This window comes from Lichenostomus cassidix, chromosome 2 (assembly GCF_008360975.1).
Source record: "Lichenostomus cassidix isolate B80296 chromosome 2, HeHo_3.0, whole genome shotgun sequence".
Classification (NCBI taxonomy): domain Eukaryota; kingdom Metazoa; phylum Chordata; class Aves; order Passeriformes; family Meliphagidae; genus Lichenostomus; species Lichenostomus cassidix.
Genome location: NC_139482.1, coordinates 93,445,307 through 93,468,710, shown reverse-complemented (window position 1 = coordinate 93,468,710; position 23,404 = coordinate 93,445,307). Strand labels below are relative to the sequence as shown.

General features: G+C 40.2%; 1 protein-coding gene across 2 annotated transcripts in view; it reads left to right on the top strand.

Annotated features, from left to right (window-relative positions):
* The window catches only part of TSHZ1 (teashirt zinc finger homeobox 1), a 57,811-nt gene extending 46,890 nt beyond the window's left edge, over window positions 1–10,921 (top strand). For both annotated transcript variants that reach the window (XM_085052421.1, XM_085052420.1), the window contains one exon: window positions 6,341–10,921. In XM_085052421.1, the coding sequence (XP_084908547.1) occupies window positions 6,341–9,525 (3,185 nt within the window). In that variant the 3' untranslated portion in view covers window positions 9,526–10,921. The remainder of the gene's footprint in view (window positions 1–6,340) is intronic.
* The last annotated feature ends 12,483 nt before the right edge of the window (window positions 10,922–23,404 follow it).

Below are 23,404 nucleotides of genomic sequence, written 5' to 3'. Positions count from 1 at the left end.
AAAAATCACAAAGCCTTAAGCAAGCATTAAAGGGGCGGGCAGGAAGATAATTCAGCAGGAAAATAGGGAGTTGCACAGGAAAGCCTTTTGAATAAGTAATTTGTAATAAAACCCTTTTTTTTTTCCCTTAAACACCTTGAGCTTTTACCATGTTCTTTTGAAATGAATAGAAAGTTACTGCTGATGGTGACTGGGGTGTTTGCCTTCTCTAACTGTGTGCTTGCCTTTTAAACACTGAACTTTTGTTTTGTACTTCACTATTAGTTAGTGATGCAAATGGAGGCTGAAATCCATGTGCCTGCTGAAGTCACTTCTCTAGGAGCCCCAGGCACCCTGGGCCTACAGTCTTTGTCATCCTGATCTTTGGTGCTCTCAATAATGCAGCAAGCCTTTTCTCCACCAAAGCGTCACCTGTCTAGGTGAGTCGTGCCATCCCCTATCTGAAGTGACAGCCATCTTTGAGTACCAGCATCTTAACTGACTTCTCTTTCATCATCCATGTTAGAGAAATAACATTTTCGACAAGGTGTTGGGTTTTTCCCCCCCTTTTCTTTATTCTTTCCCCAGCCCCCCTTCACCCCTTAGTTAGAGCACCTGATCAAAAAATTATTTCTGACAAAGATTTCCTGCTCCAAATTAAATGAGCTCAAGGAGACGGAGCATTTTCACACAGAAAGAAAGGGAAACGTTGATGTTGGAAGTTAATGAATCTGGGAGGAGAGAGAACATTATTGAGACTGGATAATATGATCTAACAGCTTTCCTTCTTCTTATCCTCCCCGTAAAGAATGTATGGAAGTCAGTTATGTGGCATGATTCTAACATCTGTCCTACCCCATAATGATAATTTGTATAAGTAATGGAAACAGGTTAAATACTTCCATTCTAATGTTGCCAGCAGGGATGAAAATGAACATTTCAATGAAATAATCTCGACAGAGCAGGGAGAGGAGGGGTGGATGGACTGATTCATCTCCAGCTCTCTTTGGTGATCCGAACACTAATGAGAATGCTTGAATGTATAGTTTATCAGATAGAAGGGGAAGAGCAAGTAAATTTCTCAGATTAGAATCACTGTGAAAACATACCCGCATGCAAGCTGCTTCATTCTCCAATTGCCAGCGTTGGCTAATAATTTGCAGCATTCATTTTAAGGGGATAGAGGAGAGAAGAGAAAGAGGTGAAGAATCTTTTTGTTGGCTTTTAATGGGATGCCTTTAAGGGTTATCATTCAACCTGCTAGAAGCATGGAGGTTGTTCTTGTTACAGTACCTTATCTACTTTTCAGACCCATTGCATTAGAATTAGAGGGTAGGCAGTTCTAGTATTTTGCCCCCCATTTTGCTGCAATTAGAAATGAAAGACACAAACCTCTGTAGTAAGGTTATCTGGTTGTCTCATAGTCTGTGCTGCTTCTCAGCCATTGTCATAACTAAGCCATATTTTTCTACCATAGTGACATCGTGATACAGACACACACACACATGCACACAGATTTGTAGCATCTGTGCCAGAATTTTGTATGAACATTTGTATATACTAATACTGAAGATCTGCAAATCTTCCAGCAGGCATGTTAACCTCTCACAATGTGAGATTTTGGATTTTTTTGTAAAACTCTCATGACTCTGTGTTCTGGAAATGTGTCTGTAAATGGTTTGGGTTTTTTCATCTCCCTCTTGTTTTTCTGTAATGAGGGAGATGTGTGGCTATAGATTGCCTTTTCTCTCCGTACTTTTTTCCCCCCTAAGATTTGAAATATGTTTTTGCGTGCAGTGGAAATCACCCCCAGCCTTGAGTACAGTTTGTGCAAGGTAACAGTGTGGGCTGTGAAAACTTCTGCAGCTGCTGTCTCCTGTTGGCTGGGTAAATATTAGAAGCTGTGGCAATACATTTATTGAAGAATGGTGAACACTCACATTGTGCCACTATTGTTTAGTCATGGAGTAGGCCCCGATTTAGTGAAGAATTTTAGACCTAAACCTATCCCTATTTGTTGAAACTATGAAATACGTATTTCAGTGAAAATTATCTCAGTATTCAATTCCTTTACTGAACTGTGACCTTCACTGCTTAGGTGTTTCTTCTGAATAAATTTATTTATTTGAAGGATTTAAAATTGGGTCTTGAAGAACTTACAGCATTTAATTTTGTGCACTATTAAAACCAAATGCAATTACTACTTTTGGTCCTTTCCAAAATAATTTATTCAATGTTGAATTCCTTTTTGAATGGAAAAGAATACCTCTGTACAGACAGATTCCTTCAAAAGCACCGTTCCAAGGTTGCGGAAAGGTTTTATGTGAGAATATTTGTATTTTTAACCACATCCTTACATTTCAGATCTCTGTCTGCTTTTTCAAACAATGGATGTGTATTTATAGTGTAAATATTCTCACTGAAGCAAACACAATGTGCTGTGCTACTCACATGTACAATATATAGCGTCTCATGTCCACTTGGATTAGAGTGCACAGCTTTTAACACTGCTCAAAGATGACAGTATATCTATGGGGAAGCATTGGCATCCAGAAGGCACATTTTATAGGCAAAAAAATAATAGCAAGACTTAATAAGAAGAAAAGAAATACAAAATGCTGCCACTAATTTTTAGTTGTCTGGAATTTGAAGGTTTTTCCCCCTTTTCCACCTTACATTTGCTTCAGTCTGTCCAGACACAAATGAGAAGGAACAGAAAAGCTGACGCTACGATCTGTAATTTCTTCTGCTTTGAATATAGTTGTCGTTGAGGAGTATCATTACTTATATCTGCTCTTGATATTTTTGTGGCGTTTTGGGACATGTGTAAACCAGCAGTATCTTTGCAGATGCAGGAATGTCTGGAGAAGATTGCTGAGAGTTGCTTGGTCAAAGAAAAATATGTTGTCTGAAATCTGTGTGTTGATCTACCTTTTATAATTTAGAATCTGAACATCTCATGCTTTTATTTAAGGTAGAACATATTACTTGTCTCTGCAAGTAATTATAATAAGAACATTTTTGCTGTGTTTAAAATACTGAATTTTACTTATTTGTGAAATTTCTGTGAGAATTTTAGTAAAACGTACATGTTTTTAGAAATTAACATTCTTCCTTTTGTTTGCTTCTGTGTTAGCTCTTACAGAAACCTTTTCAGTGAGAGAATTGCACTGACCTTGCAAAATACCATATGTTGAGTGTGCTGCTATTCATCTCATAAGCATTAGTGGTCTTGAATGAACAGGTATTGTCTGTATCCTATGATAACCAGAGGAGTTAAACAGAATAATTTTTTGATTGCAGTGCTAGAAATTAAACATTACAGATAAATTACTCTCTTTTTTTTTGTTAAGAAGCATTATTTCTTTGTGACTTTAGATACAAGTGCAGTTATGTGGGTATGCACATCATACAAATTAAGTGTTTTTTCTAGAAACTGGTTTAAATTCTGAAATAGTAGAAAATTATAGTTCTGGCCAATTGTATATTCTTAACCTTTAAGTTGTAGTATGTATTGGTAAGAGAGTGAACTCAATCGTGTGGTAGTCTCAGCAAAACTGAAGAGTAGGAAAAGTAAATAAAAGATGGATATTTCAGCCTAACACTCAGTTTATTTTCTTTGACAGTTTAACATGGACCTTACTTGTAGTTTTAATGTTTCTTGTGTGGTTTAACTCATTTTTATTTTTATGATACAGTGCAAAAGTATGAGAATAGAGAAAATGTCATAAATAAATAAAGGAAAACAAAAGAGACGGCAGTGGATCATGTAGAGTTTCTACTTAAGCAGATATTTAGATGGTTATATATAGAAATTATAAAAATATGTGTTTATGCTCAGAATTAAAAGAGATGTTAGCAAAAATTTCACATGGATCCTTACAAAATGCTGTATCAACTATAGGAACATCCAACATCTTATAGTTGTTTTTTGCACCTAGTTATTAAAAAATTGGATGTGAAAATTAGAGAAAGTGGCATAGTTGCACTGTGGTTAGTGAGAAGATAGCTATTCATAAAAGCTCTAAATGTGTGTCCTCTCAGTTTTTAACTTGTAGTTGTTTCGGTTTTTTTTTTTTAAATTAAAATGCCAGATGGTAACTGCCCATTGTTGTTCATTTTAGGTCTCAGAGGGTTTTTTTTTTAATTTTTCTATTTAAAAGTAATTTCAAAATCAGAAACCATATTCTTCTTTAACTTTACTTCACTTTTCTAAAACTTAAAAATGCATTGTCTTTTGCCATTAGAAATTACTGCAAAAAGGTGTGTTGAATGAGAGAGTGAAGAGATTCTAGACTGTAGCTGTGGGAGTGAATTCTATGTGCATACCTAGAGTTCAGAGCTGTGGCAGTCCTACCATGCTAAAATATCTGCAGAGTGTTTCAACAGCAGCATTGCTGCAAGAAGGGAAGGTGACTGCCTTCTAAATTCTCTTACTACTTCTGTTCTTCATTTTATGGACCAGACGCCTGTTGGAGAATATTTTTATCTGGTTTTACAATGCTTTTCTGGCATCTTTCTGACCTTTGACTACAGGATTTTTTCTGTATTTTATTTGTTGTGCTTGGTACTCACCTGTCCTTTTAAACATATTAGAAAACAGTGAGGCTGATTTATCTGTAAGAAATTGGGTCCTGATTAGAACTTTTTTAAAAACGAACAGTTCAATTTATCTTCTGCAAAAAATTGATACTTAGGGGACAGATGAAAAATGCAGTGGGTACCTTAAGGTTCAGTACAACCCCAGTACTAGATGGAGTACTTTCCTACTACTTAAAAGATCAGGCTGAAGTAGTTAGGGCTGCGCTAAGATGGAATTGCAAAGGTGAATGCATAATGCAGTACTGACCGTAATGTTGTTACTTTTCTTAAAATAAAAAAAGGGAGAGAGAGAGAGATGTTTCAAATAGCATTCATATTACAATGAAAAAAGATTCTTTTTATTTTTCAGAAAAGACATTTCAGAATATATTAGCAACTGTGTACAAAAAGAAGATCGACTTGTTCTTATGCCCCCCCAACTGAAGAATTGTTAGCATGATAATACATATTTTCTTCATATCACATAGGAGCAGAAGTACCTCTTTCTTGGCTTTCTTTCAGTATTGTACCATGGAAGGACACAGGACACATTTCAGCATCACTTGCTGCAGAGTTCACCTGACAAGGAGGCACTTTTTTATTCAGTTACTGAAAATTGTTCATAATCCATGTTTTCTACCTTGACATTCTCATAAATGATCTATATTCCATTAGCATTGTTATTTTTTTAAGCTTCTTTTACAAAACTGGAGGGAAATGTGTACAACCATGTTTTCTGCTTTGCAATGAAAGTGTACATTTATCACTTAGGTACATGTAAGTCACTTCTGTGAATTGAGCCCTTGGAGTAAATGTGTTTTGATGTAATGGCCATCTGCTCATGAATATCACATTTGCTAGTTTAACAAATAGTTTTATATAGATAAACACATAGTTCGGTGAGATCATATAGTTTCACAGGTAGCCATGCAATAGCAAAGTTTTATATTTTCCATAAGCCAATAATAAAGGTACAGTGGAGACCTCAAGGTTTCTGTTTGTTGCTTTAAGAAATTAATCTCTAGCATTTACTTTTAGCTTCTGACTGCTTTTTTTTTCAAAATGGCAAATGCAGGACCCACATCAGATCATAACAGGAGGCAAACTAGAGCCTACCCATTTCAGAAAGCAATCAGTCTGGGTTCTCTTTTCACCTTTCAAAAATGAAAGCTGTTCTGCTTTCAGATGGATGCAGTACAGCCAGCCACCAGGAGACCCTGGGAACAGCTGACCTGACACTCTTGCCCTGTATGGCTTTATTAGAGTCAGGTATCAGTGACACAGAAATGACCCCTGAAGCTGTAGCTAAAGCCAGTTTGCAAGAAAAGACAGAACTGACAAGATAGAGTTGGTCAAGCCAGTGATTCTGAGTGCTGTGGTCTGAGGGATGCAGGTCAGGTGCAACGTGTTACACATACATATGTTGTGCAGTAAATATAGCTCAATACCAGGCCATTTTTTAAGCTGATAAAAACTAGTTTAGTAGGCTCTTTGTTAGATTTTAGTTTTGATATTATGGTATTTACTGTGGTCCTGGCCCATATTTTACCACTGAAGTCAAAGTTTATTCTTCAGTATCACTGATATCAAACTGTAACCATGACAGAGTATGTGGATTTATAGGAGGAGTGTGTGAGTGATGGTGAGTTTGGTTTTTTGGATGTATCTTCAAAATTTGTCTTCACGGTTACTGTTCTTAGTGCAGAAGAGAGCCATGTAAAATGTGCATGTTCAATAACTTTGTCTTGTTTCCCCCCCTTTCTCTCCTCCTGTATTTTAGCATATGTTCCTGAGGAAGAATTGAAAGCAGCAGAAATAGACGAAGACAGCGTGGAAGATGATGGGCTGTCTCTGGACATCCAGGAGAATGAGTATTTGTGCAATGAAGAAGCGGAGATCAAAGAGGCTCAAAGCTACCAGAACTCCCCAGTCAGCACTGCAACTAATCAGGATGCAGGCTATGGTTCGCCGTTTAGTGAAAACAGCGATCAGCTGGCCCATTTCAAAAGCACTTCCTCTAAAGAAGAGAAAGAGGATCCTCAGTGCACAGACAATGTTTCCTATCCACAGGACAGCTTGGCACAAATAAAAGCTGTGTATGCAAATTTGCTTTCAGAGACTTGCTGGTCCAGTTTAGCTTTGGACTTAAAGAAATCCAATCCAACCACCAGCAACAACGGAATCAGCCAGAATGAAAACACCACCAGTACTGACACCAATGCCAATTCCCAGAGTACTTGTACTACCAGTACCAACACCAGTACCAGTACAACCACCAGTAGTACTAGTAACAGTAATAGTAACAGTGGTGGCTCAGGTTATGACTGGCACCAAGCTGCTTTAGCTAAAACCCTGCAGCAGACCTCATCGTATGGACTTCTCCCAGAGCCGAGTCTCTTCAGCACAGTACAGCTTTACCGGCAAAACAATAAACTCTATGGGTCTGTGTTCACTGGTGCCAGCAAGTTCCGATGCAAAGACTGCAGTGCAGCCTACGACACGCTGGTGGAGCTAACAGTGCACATGAATGAAACTGGACATTACCGTGATGACAACAGAGATAAAGAAGCTGATAAGACCAAGCGGTGGTCAAAACCTAGGAAACGATCGCTTATGGAAATGGAAGGCAAAGAGGATGCCCAGAAAGTGCTGAAGTGCATGTACTGTGGGCATTCATTTGAGTCTTTGCAAGACCTCAGCGTCCATATGATAAAAACAAAGCATTACCAGAAAGTGCCTCTGAAGGAGCCAGTACCAGCCATCACCAAATTGGTCCCTTCTACCAAAAAGCGAGCACTTCAGGACTTGGCTTCGCCTTGTTCACCTGAGCCAACAGGGACCACGGCAGAAGCTTCACTGGGTGAGTCTGCAAAGGATCAGAAAACTGCCAACCCCTATGTGACTCCGAACAACCGCTATGGCTATCAAAATGGTGCTAGCTACACTTGGCAATTTGAGGCACGCAAAGCCCAAATACTGAAATGCATGGAATGTGGCAGTTCCCATGATACTTTGCAGCAGCTCACTGCTCATATGATGGTCACTGGTCATTTCTTGAAGGTGACCAATTCTGCTTCCAAAAAAGGCAAACAGCTAGTGTTGGACCCAGTGGTGGAGGAGAAAATACAGTCTATACCTCTTCCACCCACCACCCACACAAGGCTACCAGCCTCCAACATCAAAAAGCAGCCCGATTCCCCAGCGGGCTCCACAAACTCAGAGGAAAAGAAAGACCTAGAGAAGGAAAAGCTGGTGGTCACTGAAACAGACAAAAAGATTAAAGAAGAGAGTGAGGACTCTACGGAGAAATTTGAGCCAACAACTTTGTATCAATACCTCAGAGAGGAGGACCTAGATGATAGTCCTAAAGGCGGAATAGACATACTGAAATCCCTGGAGAATACAGTGACAACAGCCATCAGCAAAGCCCAGAATGGAGCCCCTTCCTGGGGAGGATATCCCAGTATTCATGCAGCTTACCAGCTCCCGGGAACAGTGAAACCCCTCCAGCCCGCGGTGCAGAGCGTTCAAATGCAGCCGTCCTACGCAAGCAGTGTGAAATCACTGTCGTCAGAACACAACGCACTCATCCATTCCCCAGGCAATCTCACACCCCCGCCTCACAAGAGCAATGTATCTGCTATGGAGGAACTAGTGGAGAAAGTTACAGGCAAAATCAATGTGAAGAAGGAAGAGAAGCCTTTGGAGAAGGAGAAGAGTTCTCCAGTTAAACCCATGTCACCTGCTGCTAAAGAAAACAAGGACTTTCCAAAAGCAGAAGAAATAAATAACAAACAGCAGCCAAAGAAGAGCTCTGAGTCAGAAGTTCAGAAGGTCAAAAAGGATAGTCCAGCAGAAGCACATACGCCAAATGGTACAGAGCCACTTAAAACAAAGGTTGCAAATGGCTGTAACAATTTAGGAATTATCACAGATCATTCACCTGAACCATCCTTCATTAATCCATTGAGCGCTTTACAGTCCATTATGAATACCCACTTAGGCAAAATTTCTAAGCCGGTAAGCCCCTCTCTGGACCCTTTGGCCATGCTGTACAAAATTAGTAACAGCATGTTGGACAAACCCATTTACCCAACCACTCCAGTCAAGCAGGCTGATGCTATTGACCGATATTACTATGAGAACAGCGATCAACCTATTGATTTAACTAAGTCCAAAAACAAGCCTCTTGTTTCCAGCGTGGCTGACTCTGCCTCGTCCCCGCTGAGGGAGAGTGCCCTGCTGGATATTTCTGATATGGTGAAGAACCTCACGGGGCGTTTGACACCCAAGTCTTCAACTCCCTCTACGGTGTCAGAGAAGTCTGATGCTGATGGGAGCAGTTTTGAGGAAGCTCTGGATGAACTGTCACCAGTACACAAGAGGAAGGGCAGACAGTCTAACTGGAACCCTCAGCATCTTCTGATCCTTCAAGCCCAGTTTGCTTCCAGCTTGAGGGAGACCCCAGAAGGCAAATACATTATGTCGGACCTAGGTCCACAAGAGCGGGTACACATCTCTAAGTTTACTGGTCTTTCCATGACCACAATTAGCCACTGGCTGGCCAATGTGAAGTATCAGTTAAGGAGGACAGGTGGAACTAAATTTTTAAAGAACTTGGACACAGGACATCCTGTTTTCTTTTGCAATGATTGTGCCTCTCAGTTCAGGACTGCTTCTACATACATAAGTCACTTAGAGACACATCTAGGGTTTAGTTTGAAGGATCTGTCAAAGTTGCCACTTAATCAGATTCAAGAACAGCAGAATGTTTCAAAAGTCCTCGCAAACAAGACTTTGGGCTCACTTGGAATTGCTGAGGAGGACTTAGGCTCCACATTCCAATGTAAGCTCTGTAACCGAACTTTTGCAAGCAAGCATGCAGTCAAACTGCACCTTAGTAAAACACATGGCAAGTCCCCAGAGGACCATCTGATCTATGTAACTGAGTTAGAAAAACAATAGCGTCCAGGTAAGCAGCCAGGTATGCAAGTGACCACAGGAACATTGCACTAAACTTCTTCATAGTACTGCACTAGGCCTGACCTGAGCCTCTGAAATCAGTCTTACTTTTGTTGCTGAACTGCCTATCTGGACCTTGGTTTTTCTTACACTTATTTTGTAGTTATATTTATATGCTCTTTGTCTGATCTGTGCATGGTTATTTTTTTGTTTCTGTTTTTATTTTTTGTGAGTCAAAGTCTGACCTTTATTTTCAACATCTGTCCTTGATGTTAAGCTATCTTTTGTAGAATATAGTGGGAGACACTATTGAGAGACATTAATTTAGCCGTAAAGAAAGACACAAAGAACAATGATAAAGAGACATCCTAAAATTACAAAGTTGCCATGACAATAAAGGTCACAGAACCTGGTAGTGTCAAGTTTTAACCCTCTGAGAACTGTAATAGCATTTCTGTGCCTTTCCCAGTGACTAAATAAGTAAATAAGGAAAAACAAAACAAAACAAAAGGCTTAAAGGCATTTCATTCAAATAAAAGCTGTGTCAGAAGCAGGACTTTTTTTTTTTAAATGAATGAGCTTCTTTTTTTTTTTTAATGCAGAACTGGTTTGTGAAGATATTGTGCATGCAGTCCTTGGAAGAAGGAGAGCTGTGTAGTACTCAAGGGGTTAGGAAGCCACAACTGTATAAGTTAAATAATAATTAAAAAAAGCAAACCAAGTTGCCACTATGCCCAAACCCTCTGGATGCTGAGAATTGCCACTTTTTGGCAAAAAAAAAGAAAAAAAAAAGTATGCAAGCTGTTATTTAAAACAAATGTAAAAATGCTCTTTTCTTTCCTTTATTTTTTTTTTTTTCTGTAAAATACTGCAGTTTATAGTTATTTACAAATGTTAAGCTTTGGTACAAGCTGACCTTTCTATAGTGTGCTGCATTGGTAAATGAAAACAAAAAAAAATGGGGCAAATGTTGGATTCTGTTCCTTGTAAATTGCCAGCATCAGCTTAAAAAAATACATGTTACATATCGTACCATTTTAAACTGTTCAACTTTCTTTGTACCTTCTGGCTGTATGCTTTCTCTTTTAACTTTTTATATTGTCATTTTATATTCGATTTCTGTGTATATAATGTAAAACCACACTTTTGGAATAAAATTTAGTTCCTGCAGCTTGATATAAATAGAGGAATTTTACTGGCACCTGCATCTTTCCAGATGCATGTACTTAAAGGAACTATCTGACAAAAAAATAAATAAATAAAAATAAAGCAAGCAATGCACTATGAATTATACATTTTGATGTTTTATCATTAATATTGTACAGTACATTTTGGTTCACACAATTAAATCCACTGTTTTCTCAAGTGTAAAATAAACCCACATGCAGTTCTTGATTTACATACATTGTCATGTCGTCATTATATTGCCTTTGAGGTGTTATTCCAGCTATAAGAGGCATCGTTTATATAATCAACCAGCAGAAATCTATTTGAAATCATCTCTCATGATCTGTGTGCTGACGTGTCTCGCTCGAAGCCGTGATGCTGGTAACCTCCTAGAAGAGATTTGCAGCAGGTACGCACTGCAAGAGGTACAGAGCCAGAGCAGCGAGCAGCATTCTGCTCCTCACTGGGGCACAAGAGGGGTTGCAAAGGTTTTGGCCAAGTTAATTTCCCTATGCTGTATGACTGTACCTGTAGCCATTTTCTGTGTGTGTTCAAAGGCCGTCTCCTCCCTCCCTGCCTGCCTCCCTCCCTTCTCTGGTGAAGCACCTTTGATTTCAACAGTTTCACAGTCAGAGGCTGTGGCTCCTGCCCCTGCAGTCTGTTGGATGCTGTGGTGCCTGCCTTTCTGGCAGCAGTGAAGACCTCAGAGGCTTTGACACCAGTTTTTACTTACAGTACAAGGAGGCAGACCTGTGTTTCTCTGTACTTTTTAAATATTGCATTTTGAGGTAAGCTGAGTGCTATCATATCAGGTGTTTCCCTTAATCTTTATTTCTGTTCTGTTGAATACAGATGTCATTTAGAATGTAAAAGAGAGCTGTCAGAGCCTTCACTTCTCTATCTCCTGAGTGCTTTGACAGTTACAGTGTATGAAAGCCTGGGATCTGCTATCCATTACACTTTTTGGAGGGGCTATTAAATATGAGGACCTAGAGGGGTTTGCCTTCACATGATATTAGTGATACTATTGTGTTATATATACTTCTGTGTACGTATGTATATTTCTGTTTCTTCTTCTCAATTCTTCTGAAAGTAATTTACATGGAAGATCTTTGCTTCCAAATACAGCAGGGTTCGACATTTAATCTTTAGCTGCAGCTCCAGAAATACCCATGGAGTGTTCTGTTCTCTGTAAAAGCCTATCAGGTCCAGGTCAGTTACATTTACACGGTGTTTCTAAGTAGTGCAGGAAAGTGCCATGAGGGTTTTTTAAAACATCCCTTACTTTCTTCACTGCTAACTACCTATGTCCTTCAGGGGATCTAGCCATTTAGACATTTCAGTTCAATTACTGGATGATTATGTGCTTTGGGCCCAAGGGGTGGTGAGGAAGAAAAACAGTCAGGCCTATGGCCATAATACAGACTCTTTAAATAATAACCCTTTGAAGTTTTGTTTACTTTCCCACAGGCCTGCAAACATGTGATTATAAAATATGCTGTAGTACATTGAAGTAGTGGGTGAAAAGGTTGAAAAGGAGAAATAATAGCTCTAAAGTGGGTTTGAATATAATGTAAATCCATTAAAACTGATTTTGAAACACGGCATGTAAAGTGAGTTCTCAACACCAGGTGACTCCCTCGAGAGGTGTTTATGACATTGCCAAATCCGTTCAGTTCTGATAGCTTCAGAATTGGACAATCACTCATCATCTGTGCCACTGTCTGAAGAAAGTCCATTTAGAATAAACCAGTGGCTTTACCTGGTGACTATGCTGATGTAACACTTTCTATGATTGAAATATGGAATAGATGAAAATTGGAGGGCTCTGATAGTTCACCTGCTTAAGAAAATTAAGTACAGTGACAGTACAATCTTTATTATTTGGATTTTTGCCACTTTTGTTTGAATATAGTATTTCAGAAAAAATTTCTTTTTAAAAAAGAAATTGCACAGTTTAAAACCAATATTCTTTTTCCCAGATTTTTTTTCAAGCTTATTTCTTCTTTATTTCAATAAGATTGCAACAAAAGTAAGTTTGTGCCATTCCATGAATATCTCCTAAAGCTATTGGATTGAAGAGACCACATAACCTTTTAGGACTGATATTATAGAAAAGAAACTTAAGAGCTTTAAACTCCATTGTAGTTTCTGTAAGCCTGTATACCTGTTTTGTGATGTATGCAAAATCCAGTGTGTCTGATTCTTTTCAGAGATGTATAAAGCTCATTTTTTTCAGCATTGCATTGCTGATGTTAATGTTTGCTTGTATCTGTTCTCAGAATGGCAGATCTTGGTTTACTTATTTTCACAGGTTTGATTTCTGTTTCGGTGCGTTTTTCTATATTGCTGTTTCAAAGCTGGTGCAAACCACTAGAAATTTGGGTATTGGTGACATTAGTCCTGAATGAAATGACCTTTTTTTTTTTTAAATAGTATTTAGGGGGTTATTTGCTGATGTCTTCTGCGACTTAACTTTGTTATGGCTTTCTCTGGATGGCTAAACTAGTAATAATGATGCCAAAAAAAATACAATCTGTCCTTTTCATGGAAGACACTAAAATGCAATTGCAATTAAGTATAAAGGCATAAAATATACAGATTATCTTGTGTTAGCCTAATCAAGGTGCCGTGCATCAGCTTTTGCTTGCATTTTCCAAAACCATCTCAAATTTGAGTGTGTGATATTCTTTAAATAATATGGCAGGGGTCCTGGTTAGGAGACCTCCAAGGAGAGGCCAGTTTCCATGTGGAGTGTTCTTGCAGCTCTGTAGGTGTTGGTCTCCTGGCTGATGCAGTATTGAGTTACTCTCCCAGCATGAAAGTAGCAGGAAGTGGGATTTCACCATCTGTTCACTGAAATTTAAAAGCAGGGTCCTTTTCTGTCCGTGGATGAGAACAGAATGCTAACCCAAATTTACTGGCCAGATACTAATCTATATAATATGATTCCTCCAAATTTTTTCTTTCCCTGCTCTTCTGATTGAGTTTCTTCTCATAATGGTTCATCTGGCTTTGTATAGTTTCTCTTCATCACTGTGGGTACTCAGCTTCATCCTCCAGGTAGGTGGAGAGACCACATTTTGAGATGAAAGATGCTATTCAAAGTAGAAGGTGATATCATAGCTAAGTGAAAATACCAATATCCAAACCTGGAAGTGTTGTAAAAAAGAGGAACATTTTACAAGTCTAGATGATGTAGATTACCTGAGGTTAGTATAATTTATGAAATGTGCTTCTTTATCCCACCTCTTCATTATCTCTGTTTTTTGACTGTTCATGTAGCAGAACAGATTTTAGGATAGTTTAGCACCAACAGGTCAGGACTGCAAACACTGATACATGGCTAATGGACCAAGTTATTTTCAGACAACCAATATTAGAATATGCAGTGATTATAAAAGCTGTAGACCTTCACACAGGAAGGTGAAGCTCAAGTTACTCTGTTGTGGAGATCCTTTACTTTTAAACAACTCTTTAGTTCTGTCCAGTGACCTGCTGAATCAGGGTCAGCATGGTCAAAATGCATCTAGTAAGTTTTACCCTAACTACTGTAGTTGTTACCTGGTTTTTTTCCCTTCCCTGTGAAAAACAAAAAGTTTAAATTTGATTACTTATAGCCAGTGTGTCAGAATTTGAATGGTTTTTAGTTCTGGATAAACTTCCTAGTATCTAAAATTCAGGGAAAATTAATTGTTAAAATGATGAGTTCTTTTTAAAGAAGCAGTTATCAAACTAAATTGTTCAGGGCACAATGTGTTGACCATCACTGCAGCACAAACTTGAACAAATTTAATATGGTGAGAGTGTGCTGTATTTCTGTCCAGATTGGTTGTGTCAGCATCATCTGAAGTTTCAGGTTAAAGCCTGACAGGTTCCTGACCAGGCTTGTCAGATGTAGGGCACCTGTGGTTAAATGCCACATGGTCACTTGAGGAAGGAAGGTTGGAGTCCAGTTGCCTGCAACCCATCTGCTCTTGTAGGAGTCCAGAGCTGATGCATTTGCTCAGAACAGCATACATTATGAAATCTTAAAGGCTGGTGGGACACATTAGGCAAATGCAGGCCAACCTTCAGGGTCATGCAGGTGGAAGGCACCTCTCGTACACATGACAACTTGTCCAAAGCCACCTCTTTAAGAGTGTGTATGAACTGAAGTTTGTATTAGAGCTTGTTGTGAACCACTAAAGTGAAATGGCACCTGTATTTCCTACCCAAAAGATGACACCCATGATGGTGGAATCTGGAAATCAGCATCCTACAAGTCACATAGTTGGAAATAGTGCCCCAAGCTCATGACCAGCAGATTGATATCTGGCCACTAGAGCATGCTCTTAGGCACAGTTCCTTACTCCCCAGAAGACTCATCATCAGAGCAAGTAGTTGAGTTCTGTCTAGTGTGATCTGGGGTGGAAGATTCAACAGCTAAGAGCAAGCAGTTTCTTTCAAGTAAGTTCACTAGTGGACTGGTAGGTGCTAAATCAGTTCAGCAGAATGTATTAACCTGCCAGGTAGCACTTCAGTGTTGTTATATCATACCGTGTATCACCATGGTCAGAATCCTTTCACCCCTTGACTTTCCTTTCAGTGAGGTTTGGATACTCAAGACTGAACAGGGATGAGGCCAAATACCAATCCTGCTGAATTACTTAAAATTACAAAGCTTTTTTTTTGGACAATGATGAGATAGGTTGTTTTATCTTGGAAAAAGGCATTGTCCTCAGATACAGACAGATTGGATACCATTTGCCCTATTCTGAAGCTGGTGGAAACCATTGCTGTAAACTCCTGAAGGTGGTCTCTGGCAGTGAGACCCAGCTAGGAAAAAAGAAGATTTCTGCCATTTTTTCCTCTTTCCTCCAGGAACTGCACAGTGTATTGGGATATGCAAAGAAATTGTGGTTTAACCCGAGCCTTTCTGAGGAGCAGTGCTCTGTCAAAACTAGCTGCCTTCTTCAAGTCCTGGTTAGGCTTAGTTTATCATTACATAGTTCAAATGTGTAACATCTTATTTGTTGTCATGGAAGCACTGCTACAGGTTCGGTGTCAAGAACATCATCATCTCTGCGCTCTCCGCCCAGCCTCCAGCACAGCAAGGGAAACTGGCAGAGTGGCTCTGCAAGTCACTATACCTCTGCAAGGAGTTGGAGGGTGGACTGAGAGGGAGAGGAACAGGATAGCAGGGGATTTTGGTCTTGAAAAAGCATTACAAATTTTATGTTTTCAGAAATATCTCTTCATTCATACGTCTCTTCACTCTATCTTAACCCACTATGCATGGCAATACAAGAAGTGGGTCTTGAAAATGCTGCCCTTTGCCTTCAGGATTTTTGACATCCATTTTCTTAGTACTTATAAAGGTGAAAAAGTTGTGTGGTAGATCACTTCTGTTCATCCCATGTTCCAGGTAAAGCTAGACCCATTGTAGGTAGGATGTGAGATTCTTTAATGGCTTTTCTTGCTGGTATAAGTCACTCCCTAGGCATTTCATCCTTTTTTTTCTCAATTTAGACCAAAGTATTTCGAAGCAATTTAAGCCAAACTGGAAAAAGCCACTTTTATTCTCTAATAAGAAAAACTGCCCAGGGCTGCTATGGCAGGGAAACTGTGTAATGACACCAGTGTAACTTTAATGGTTTAACTGGAAAATTCTGCCAGTAAACAAGCTTTAAGTTTATTAATGTGCAAATGCTGTCTCTAAAAAACACTTGCAGGCTCAGACACTGCCCACAATTGGTATGTTACTTTGTAGTCCAAGGTCAAATGCACTCAGCATGTTTGCAGTGGGCATGCTGTATTAATAATTGTATCTGTAGTATCTGAATGTGTAGCATAATGATAAAGTATGGTTCAGGGAGGCACTGTATAGCACTGTGTGTCTTTATGTTCAAGGGAGAGTTGCACTGTTGGGTCTCTCTAAAGTGCTACCTTGCTAAAGTTTGTCTCATTTAGCACTAGCTGTCTGTTATTTCTTGTCACCACTTCTCTGTGTCAGGATAATGTGAAAAATTAGATAGCTTTGCTCTAAAAAAGGCAGCAGGTCTAGACTTAACACTGCATGGGGATCCTCCACCCAAGTTTTGGGGGTTAGTGAGTGTCACATTTCACATTTTTGAATGTGCTTTGACAACTGGGAGTCTGGAAAAGTGCAAAGAAGAAATAGGACTTAGGAATGACTAAGAATGGAGTCTAATGATCAGCAGCCATCAGATGGGTAAAAGCAGCACAGAAAAAGAATTAGAGCTTGGACATACATTGTGAGAAGAAGGACAAGGTGGGAAAAAGAAATAATAGAAGAAAAATTGCTATTAGCAAAAGCAGATGTCAGGGATTTTCAAAGCTAGGACTGAGAGGGGTGAAAAGGGAAAGGCTGGAAGGCCTGTTTGCCTGTTAGGAGACAAAAGGAGACCCAGCAAGGTAAAGCTCAAAGGGGCTCTGTGCTGGGAGATTTCAGCATGCCTGAGTGATGTTTGGGAACCTCTCTGACCTCCCGCAAAAAAACATGGAATGAGGCTGAATTTGTCTCAGGGTTTTGTAGTGGACAGCTGAAATATTTAATGTAAAGACTTCACAGGATTGTCTGTTCAAAAGCTGGAGGGTCAGGGAGAAGGAGGTGAGATAAGGATGGAAGCCTGAGCAAAGATTTTGAGTGAAGTATGCTGATGAGAGCTCTTGGTGTTGCATAAGATGGGGAGAGAAGCAGAGAGGAAAGCTTTGCATGGGCAAAACATAATGGTTGTTTTGTTGCTGGTGGTTGGGCTTTTTCCCACTTCAGTCTTTCTCAGCGCAATTACTACATCAAATTTGTATTGTAATAGCAATCAGAGTCCAAGGCCCTGAGTATGCTGGTTGCTGTTAAAATAGACATGAACAGTAGCCGCCACCTCATTTAAGACAAGACATAAGAAGGGAGTGTAAAAGCCATCAGAAACAGGGGAGAAGATGGTGCAATTTCACGGGCTGCACGTGTACATAAATCGAGCGCTTGTGAGTCATTTAATTTTTAAAGACTTTATAATAGATGTGCTGCAGTCTCTACTGGCCATCCACCTAGCTGCTCGCAGTTGGCAACTTCACTATTGATATCTGGGCATCATTTTAAGTGAGCACTTAAGGTTGAGTATCAAGGGAAGGTATTTATAGTTTCAGCAGAGTGGGTTGATAGCTATTCCAGCCCCAGATGGGAATTGGGTTACATGACAGATCAGGCTGCCTTCCAATTTTATCCAATACTAGCGATAAGGGGAGGGGGGAGGGAGGACAGCTGCAACCGTATAGTCCTTCTAGGGTTAAAGATCCTAATGCTTTAAAGAGAATGTCTAAAAGAAAATTTCTTTCTGAAATAATTTATGGAAATGCCGTGCTCCCTTTGAAGGTTCCATGTCACTGCATGGCACTACGCAATGTTCTCTTTCTTCACCTGTCAGGCAAGGACCACCTCGAAGAGTCTCACTGCTGATTACTAGTTAATTGTCATTAATAAGTGACAACTGACATTATGGGGGCTTAATGCAGAGAGAACAGAAAAGAGCCACAGATATTCTAATGAGCTGACTCCTACGTGCCCTCTATTGTTGTCGAAAATGAGGAGCTGTCGTCATTGTTCAGGAGATGGGCTTCAATTGCTCTGGAAAAATATTCTCTTTTAATTTCTTTATGCATAGATAATTCCTGGTGCACTCTCTCTCCCTCTCTCCGTCTGTCTCTCTTGCTCTTTCTTTCTCTCTCATACACACACACACACAGACACACACACACCTTTCTGTGAACACAGTGAAAACTTCCACTGATGATATACAATATGTATTAAGGTACAGTAAAGCTTTATAAAGCACTTTGATTTAGGCATGCACACATGCAAACATATGTGCACAGATATACATGCAATCTGCACATAAATGCAAATCACCAAGATGATTATTAAATTTTTAAATGCAGGAAAGAGGTGGGGACAGATAACTCCACTAAGGAAAGGAACCAAAAGGAGATGGTCAAGACTATAGGAGCTGATGTATGAAGTCAGGACTGGGGAAGTCCTGCTCTGTCCCTAGTGTGAGGAATTTTGAAGTGATGGCAAGGAGCACATACAGATTTCAGATACAGGTACCTAAAATTAGGTTCTTGCTCTTAATTTTAATAGTAGCTTAATGACTTGATGATTTTCAAAACTGTCAAACAGGCAGGAGCTCCCTGGGAGGCGGTGGTGGCTGCGGATGCTCAACACTGCCTGCTGAAAGTCAAAACTGTTCTTTGCATACTTTTGGAAAATCTCAGCCAGCAGAGGGCCAGAAATTTGGGGGAGATGATTTAATGAGGCATCAAACTCCTGGTCACATTTCTTGAAAAGTAGGAGTTCTGCTTACACCAGACAAGCATGATCAATCCAGAATAAGCTTACTTCTGTGCAATGCCAGATGAAATATATGCATACACATAAAAGAGACTTTATACCTTTCCAGATTAGGGATAAGCAAGGTTCTGAGGGTGCTGCTGACAACCACAATTGGGAACCTTTCCAAAAGTCAGGAAATCACCCATGATTCCTGAGGTGAAACAAACAGAAGCCAGAGGTGTTGTTATGATGAGGCCAGCTTCTCCTACCAGTTTTGGAGCAACACAACCACCTGCATCAAATCTCTTGAGCATGGACGGTACTTGAGGTCTAAATTGTAGAAGAGGAATTTCCTGGTTTTACCAATATCCAAGAGTTTCCATTCTGCAACCATAAATTGCATGTCTGTATTGCTCTCTAACATTTAAGGCTGTGTGGGTTTGCCTGAGAAGTGGCTTATGCAGTGTCTTTCAACAACCTGCACAAAGGGGAGAGACCATAATTTTACAAGGAATTTCATTTTGGTTGCTTAGATTGAGTTTAGAACTCAAGACTTAAAGGAAAGAAAATGAAAATGAGATGCTTCTCATATTGTGCTTGGAGCGAAGACATTCATTAGCATTCTCTGTCTTTCTGCCTGCCAAGGCCCAAACAAAAGATACAGTCTGGAACAATGGCCTGAAATGAGGAACACAACCAAAGCAGCCGTGCAAGAAGCCTGCTGTTTCCCATGGTTTGGGGACCTGGAGCCAATATATAGTGCCCTGAGCAGATGTGTGGAAGTGGAAAATGCCTCAAATGACAGTAGGTATATTATTTATTTATTTATTTATTTTTTATACTGGGCTTCCCACTGTGAAATCAAGAGATACCATGTCTTACATTGCCATAGTGCAACTTGATGGGTCCTAATTCCCAGCTCTGTATGTGACTTTGGATATGACCTCTCTGTGACTGAATCTACCCGTCTTTTAAAGAGATGAGATAATGCCTGTGTGGCAGAGAAGACACATGCTGTAATCGGTGGTGAGAGTTCGTAATACTGCGTAGAAAGCACTTCTTGACATTGCAAGTGTCTTTTCAGTTACTGCACTGTCTTTAAAATTTCCTTTTGGAGAAGACAGTTGAAAAGATCACAGTCTGAGCCATTTCACTTCCTGAGGCAAGAGGTCAGCTTGCTGCTCTTTGTGGTGCTCCTCTACCTTCTTATCCTCTGGGTTAGGAAGCTCCCCACTGCCCACCACTAAGCTCAGTCTAGGGTCACAGCTGCCAGAGCAGTTTCATATCCAAATCTATCACAACAGTCCTTACTATCCACATAATTACTCCCTTCTTGCTTTCTTGCTGGCTGTAACAAAACAGTTTTGGCAGCTACTGGAACTTCTCTGCCTGCTGGACCCCAGTAAATCTGATGCTAGGTACTAGTTATGTCAGCTGAAGTTAGTATGTTGAGTGGAGCGGGTAAAAGTTGGGGTCCTTGATAAACTGTGTTTAAACAAATCTGGGTGTTTTATTGCTTTTAATACCATTGAGCTTATGAATGTTACTGGAATGTAGGAAGAACTGATGGAGTCATTCCTGAGTGGAGTTATTCCTTTGTTCATCAAGAGTCCTGAAGCACAGAGTTGGAAATTGTGCTCTGCCCTATGTACTTTTCCCTCCCAAATGAAAGTCATTAACCTTATTTGCATTTTGTCTGTGTAGTAGAGATTGTCACTCAAGACCTCTTAGACATTTTAGCAAACACTTCCAAATGACTGGGGCTCTGGCTGTGGTATTCTTCTTTCAATAATTTACAGTCATTAAAATGACATCAGACTATCTCCAGTTCTGGCATTCTTTCCAGTCGCTGTCTCTCAGATGTCTACGTGGGATGAAGGTAAAGCTGGCTCTGTAATGATGGATGTGCCTTGCAGAAAGTGGTTTAGAATAACCCAGGACACACAACAAAGCCAGAACTGGAGATAGTCTTATCTCACATTTGGAGCTGTAAATTATTTAAGGGAGTGCTCCAGCTCCAGGAAGCTGAGGTTACAGCAAATATTAAGCTTCCTGTATGGCTATTTTTCTTGTGTCAGGTGGTGTGGCACAGTTTATTCATAGGCATTCAGGGGCCATGGAAATAATCAGCAAATGAGGAAAATATTTCATTTTCTGTTGCTATTTCTCATGTCAGATTTCTACAGAAGCAAGGTTTGAGGTTTAGGGCCCTTTGCATTGAATTCAGATCCATAAAAATCCTCTTGATGGCTGGAAAATATTGCACCAAAATAATAGATGCATTGTCAATAGAGATTGCTACGACTTCACAAATTTCTCCAAGTAACTACATATCATTTATAGATAATCACATGCAAGACGCTCCAATCCAGTGACTCTTAATAAATAGCTAACTCAAGAAACAACACGATGAAGTTGCAATGCATGAAGTGCTCAGTGATAGCTTATGCAGTCTATCTTGCTTCAGCTGGCACTGAAAGCTTAAACATGTTCCCTTCCTTCCCCACACATTCTTGCTTGGTACATAAAATATACATGAAAATAAAAGCTGGAATAACGAATACCTATATGCCCAGCTGATACCTAAGAACAAATTTCTGAATTGTCTTGGAGGGGGCTGCTTCAAGCAATAACAGCAGGGGAGGGAATGCCTCCTGCCCTCCATGGCCAGCGTCAGGGAAGAAGGAGTCCCTTGGCAGGGCAGGGCAGGGCAGGGCAGCAGCTCCTTTAGCCCCTCTAAATTCCATACCTCTCTGCTACCTATCCTGACAGCTCTACAGGGTAAACTAAAGTGGGTTTTTCCCTCTCCCCCTTCCCCAAGGTTGTGGTGAAGCCTCCAGAGACATGTAGCCGCTCTGTGAGGAATGGACACCTGCCACCTCTCATAGACAGGCCAATGCCTACAGGATCCTTCTGTCACTGCAGAGCATGTGGACATCCCCCATCTGTGAATGAAGCACCATATCCTGCCTTCTTTCCTAACTGACACAAGGACAAGGAGGAACAAGAGGAAAGAAAGAAAATTGATTGTTCACATCGAAGCGTTAATTTCTTGAATTTGTAGGCAGAAAAAATGTGGCTTTTGTTCCAGTAACAATTCTTGCCTTTGGTTTCTTTTTAACATTACCCCAATGGTAAATAGGTAAAAAAAATCATACTCATTTGTGAAAACGCATTTTTTGCATAGTATATATAACAATATCAGGAGATAGGGGTAGAATTTCAAAGTGGTACTTTTCTTTGGTTCTTTCCCTTTCAATAGCTGTTGTTTTGATTACTCTGTGCCTTAGGCTATCATTAGAATCTTTTTGTGTGTGGAAGTATTAAGTCCATAAATATGAAAATAAGCCTGTAATTGACCCATGGACTGAATTTATTTCCATTAGATTCTTCTGCTAGTATAAAAAGCACAAACTGGAAGAGTGATATTTATGTGCGTATGAAGCTCCCCAGCTCTGATGGTATATCATATATTTGATAACAAGGTTATGCTCTTAAAGGGACTGCTCAGTAAGGCAGGGTGGGGAAAACAGGTGTCTTATTTTAGTTTTGAAAGCAAAACTGGGTACAGCCATAAAATACATGCACAGCACATACCATTATTTTGATTAATCGGACTGCTAGAGAACAGCTCATAATGAAAGCTGATCAGCATGTCCCAATCAGTCTCATTAGGTTCCTCTGCAGACACCTGGAGAAAGGCAGCCAGCAGAGGGTACTTTGAAGGGAAGAGGAGCTGAGTGATCTACCATGGAAAACACCGGGGTTGCCACACCTGCTTGTGTGCTGTAATGGAGCTTTATGGCACGCGGGGAGGTTTCTCAGCTAAATGGGATATAAAGCTCAGCTGCCTTCTGGGGAGGCCGTGTGCTGTTGCCGTGCCCTATGCATCACGTGTAATATTCCAGTTGTTGCCTCTGTTTGTGGCCACAGCTGTAGTTCTGCTGAGCTGCTACATAAAGTTTTCCAGGGATGCTGTTGGTTTTTTTTCCTTCTGGATTTTTCCACCTTCCCACTGTGTGAAGGGACCATATGGCACAGCTATTACATCAGGACCTGCAGGCAATTCCCACTCAGGCAGTATACCAGAGCAGGGCTGCATGTCGAAGAAGAAAATGAAGGAGGGAGGGAGGGGAGAAGGTGGGCGAGATTACTTCCAAGAGCAAAAATCACAGAATATTCAGGGCTTGTGTCGTGAGACAGACAACTCCCCCTCGCCCCCCTGAGCTCTGTTATCATCTGCCACAGCCTGCTCTCTCCAAGATGCAGGTACAGTTTGTCACCAAGGTCAGCTTTGCTGCTCGCAGGCTGATGGTGCCCTGGCCTTGCTCAGGGAGTGACTCTGGGCAGCCTCCTCTGGCTGCCATTTGGAAGGTTTATGGA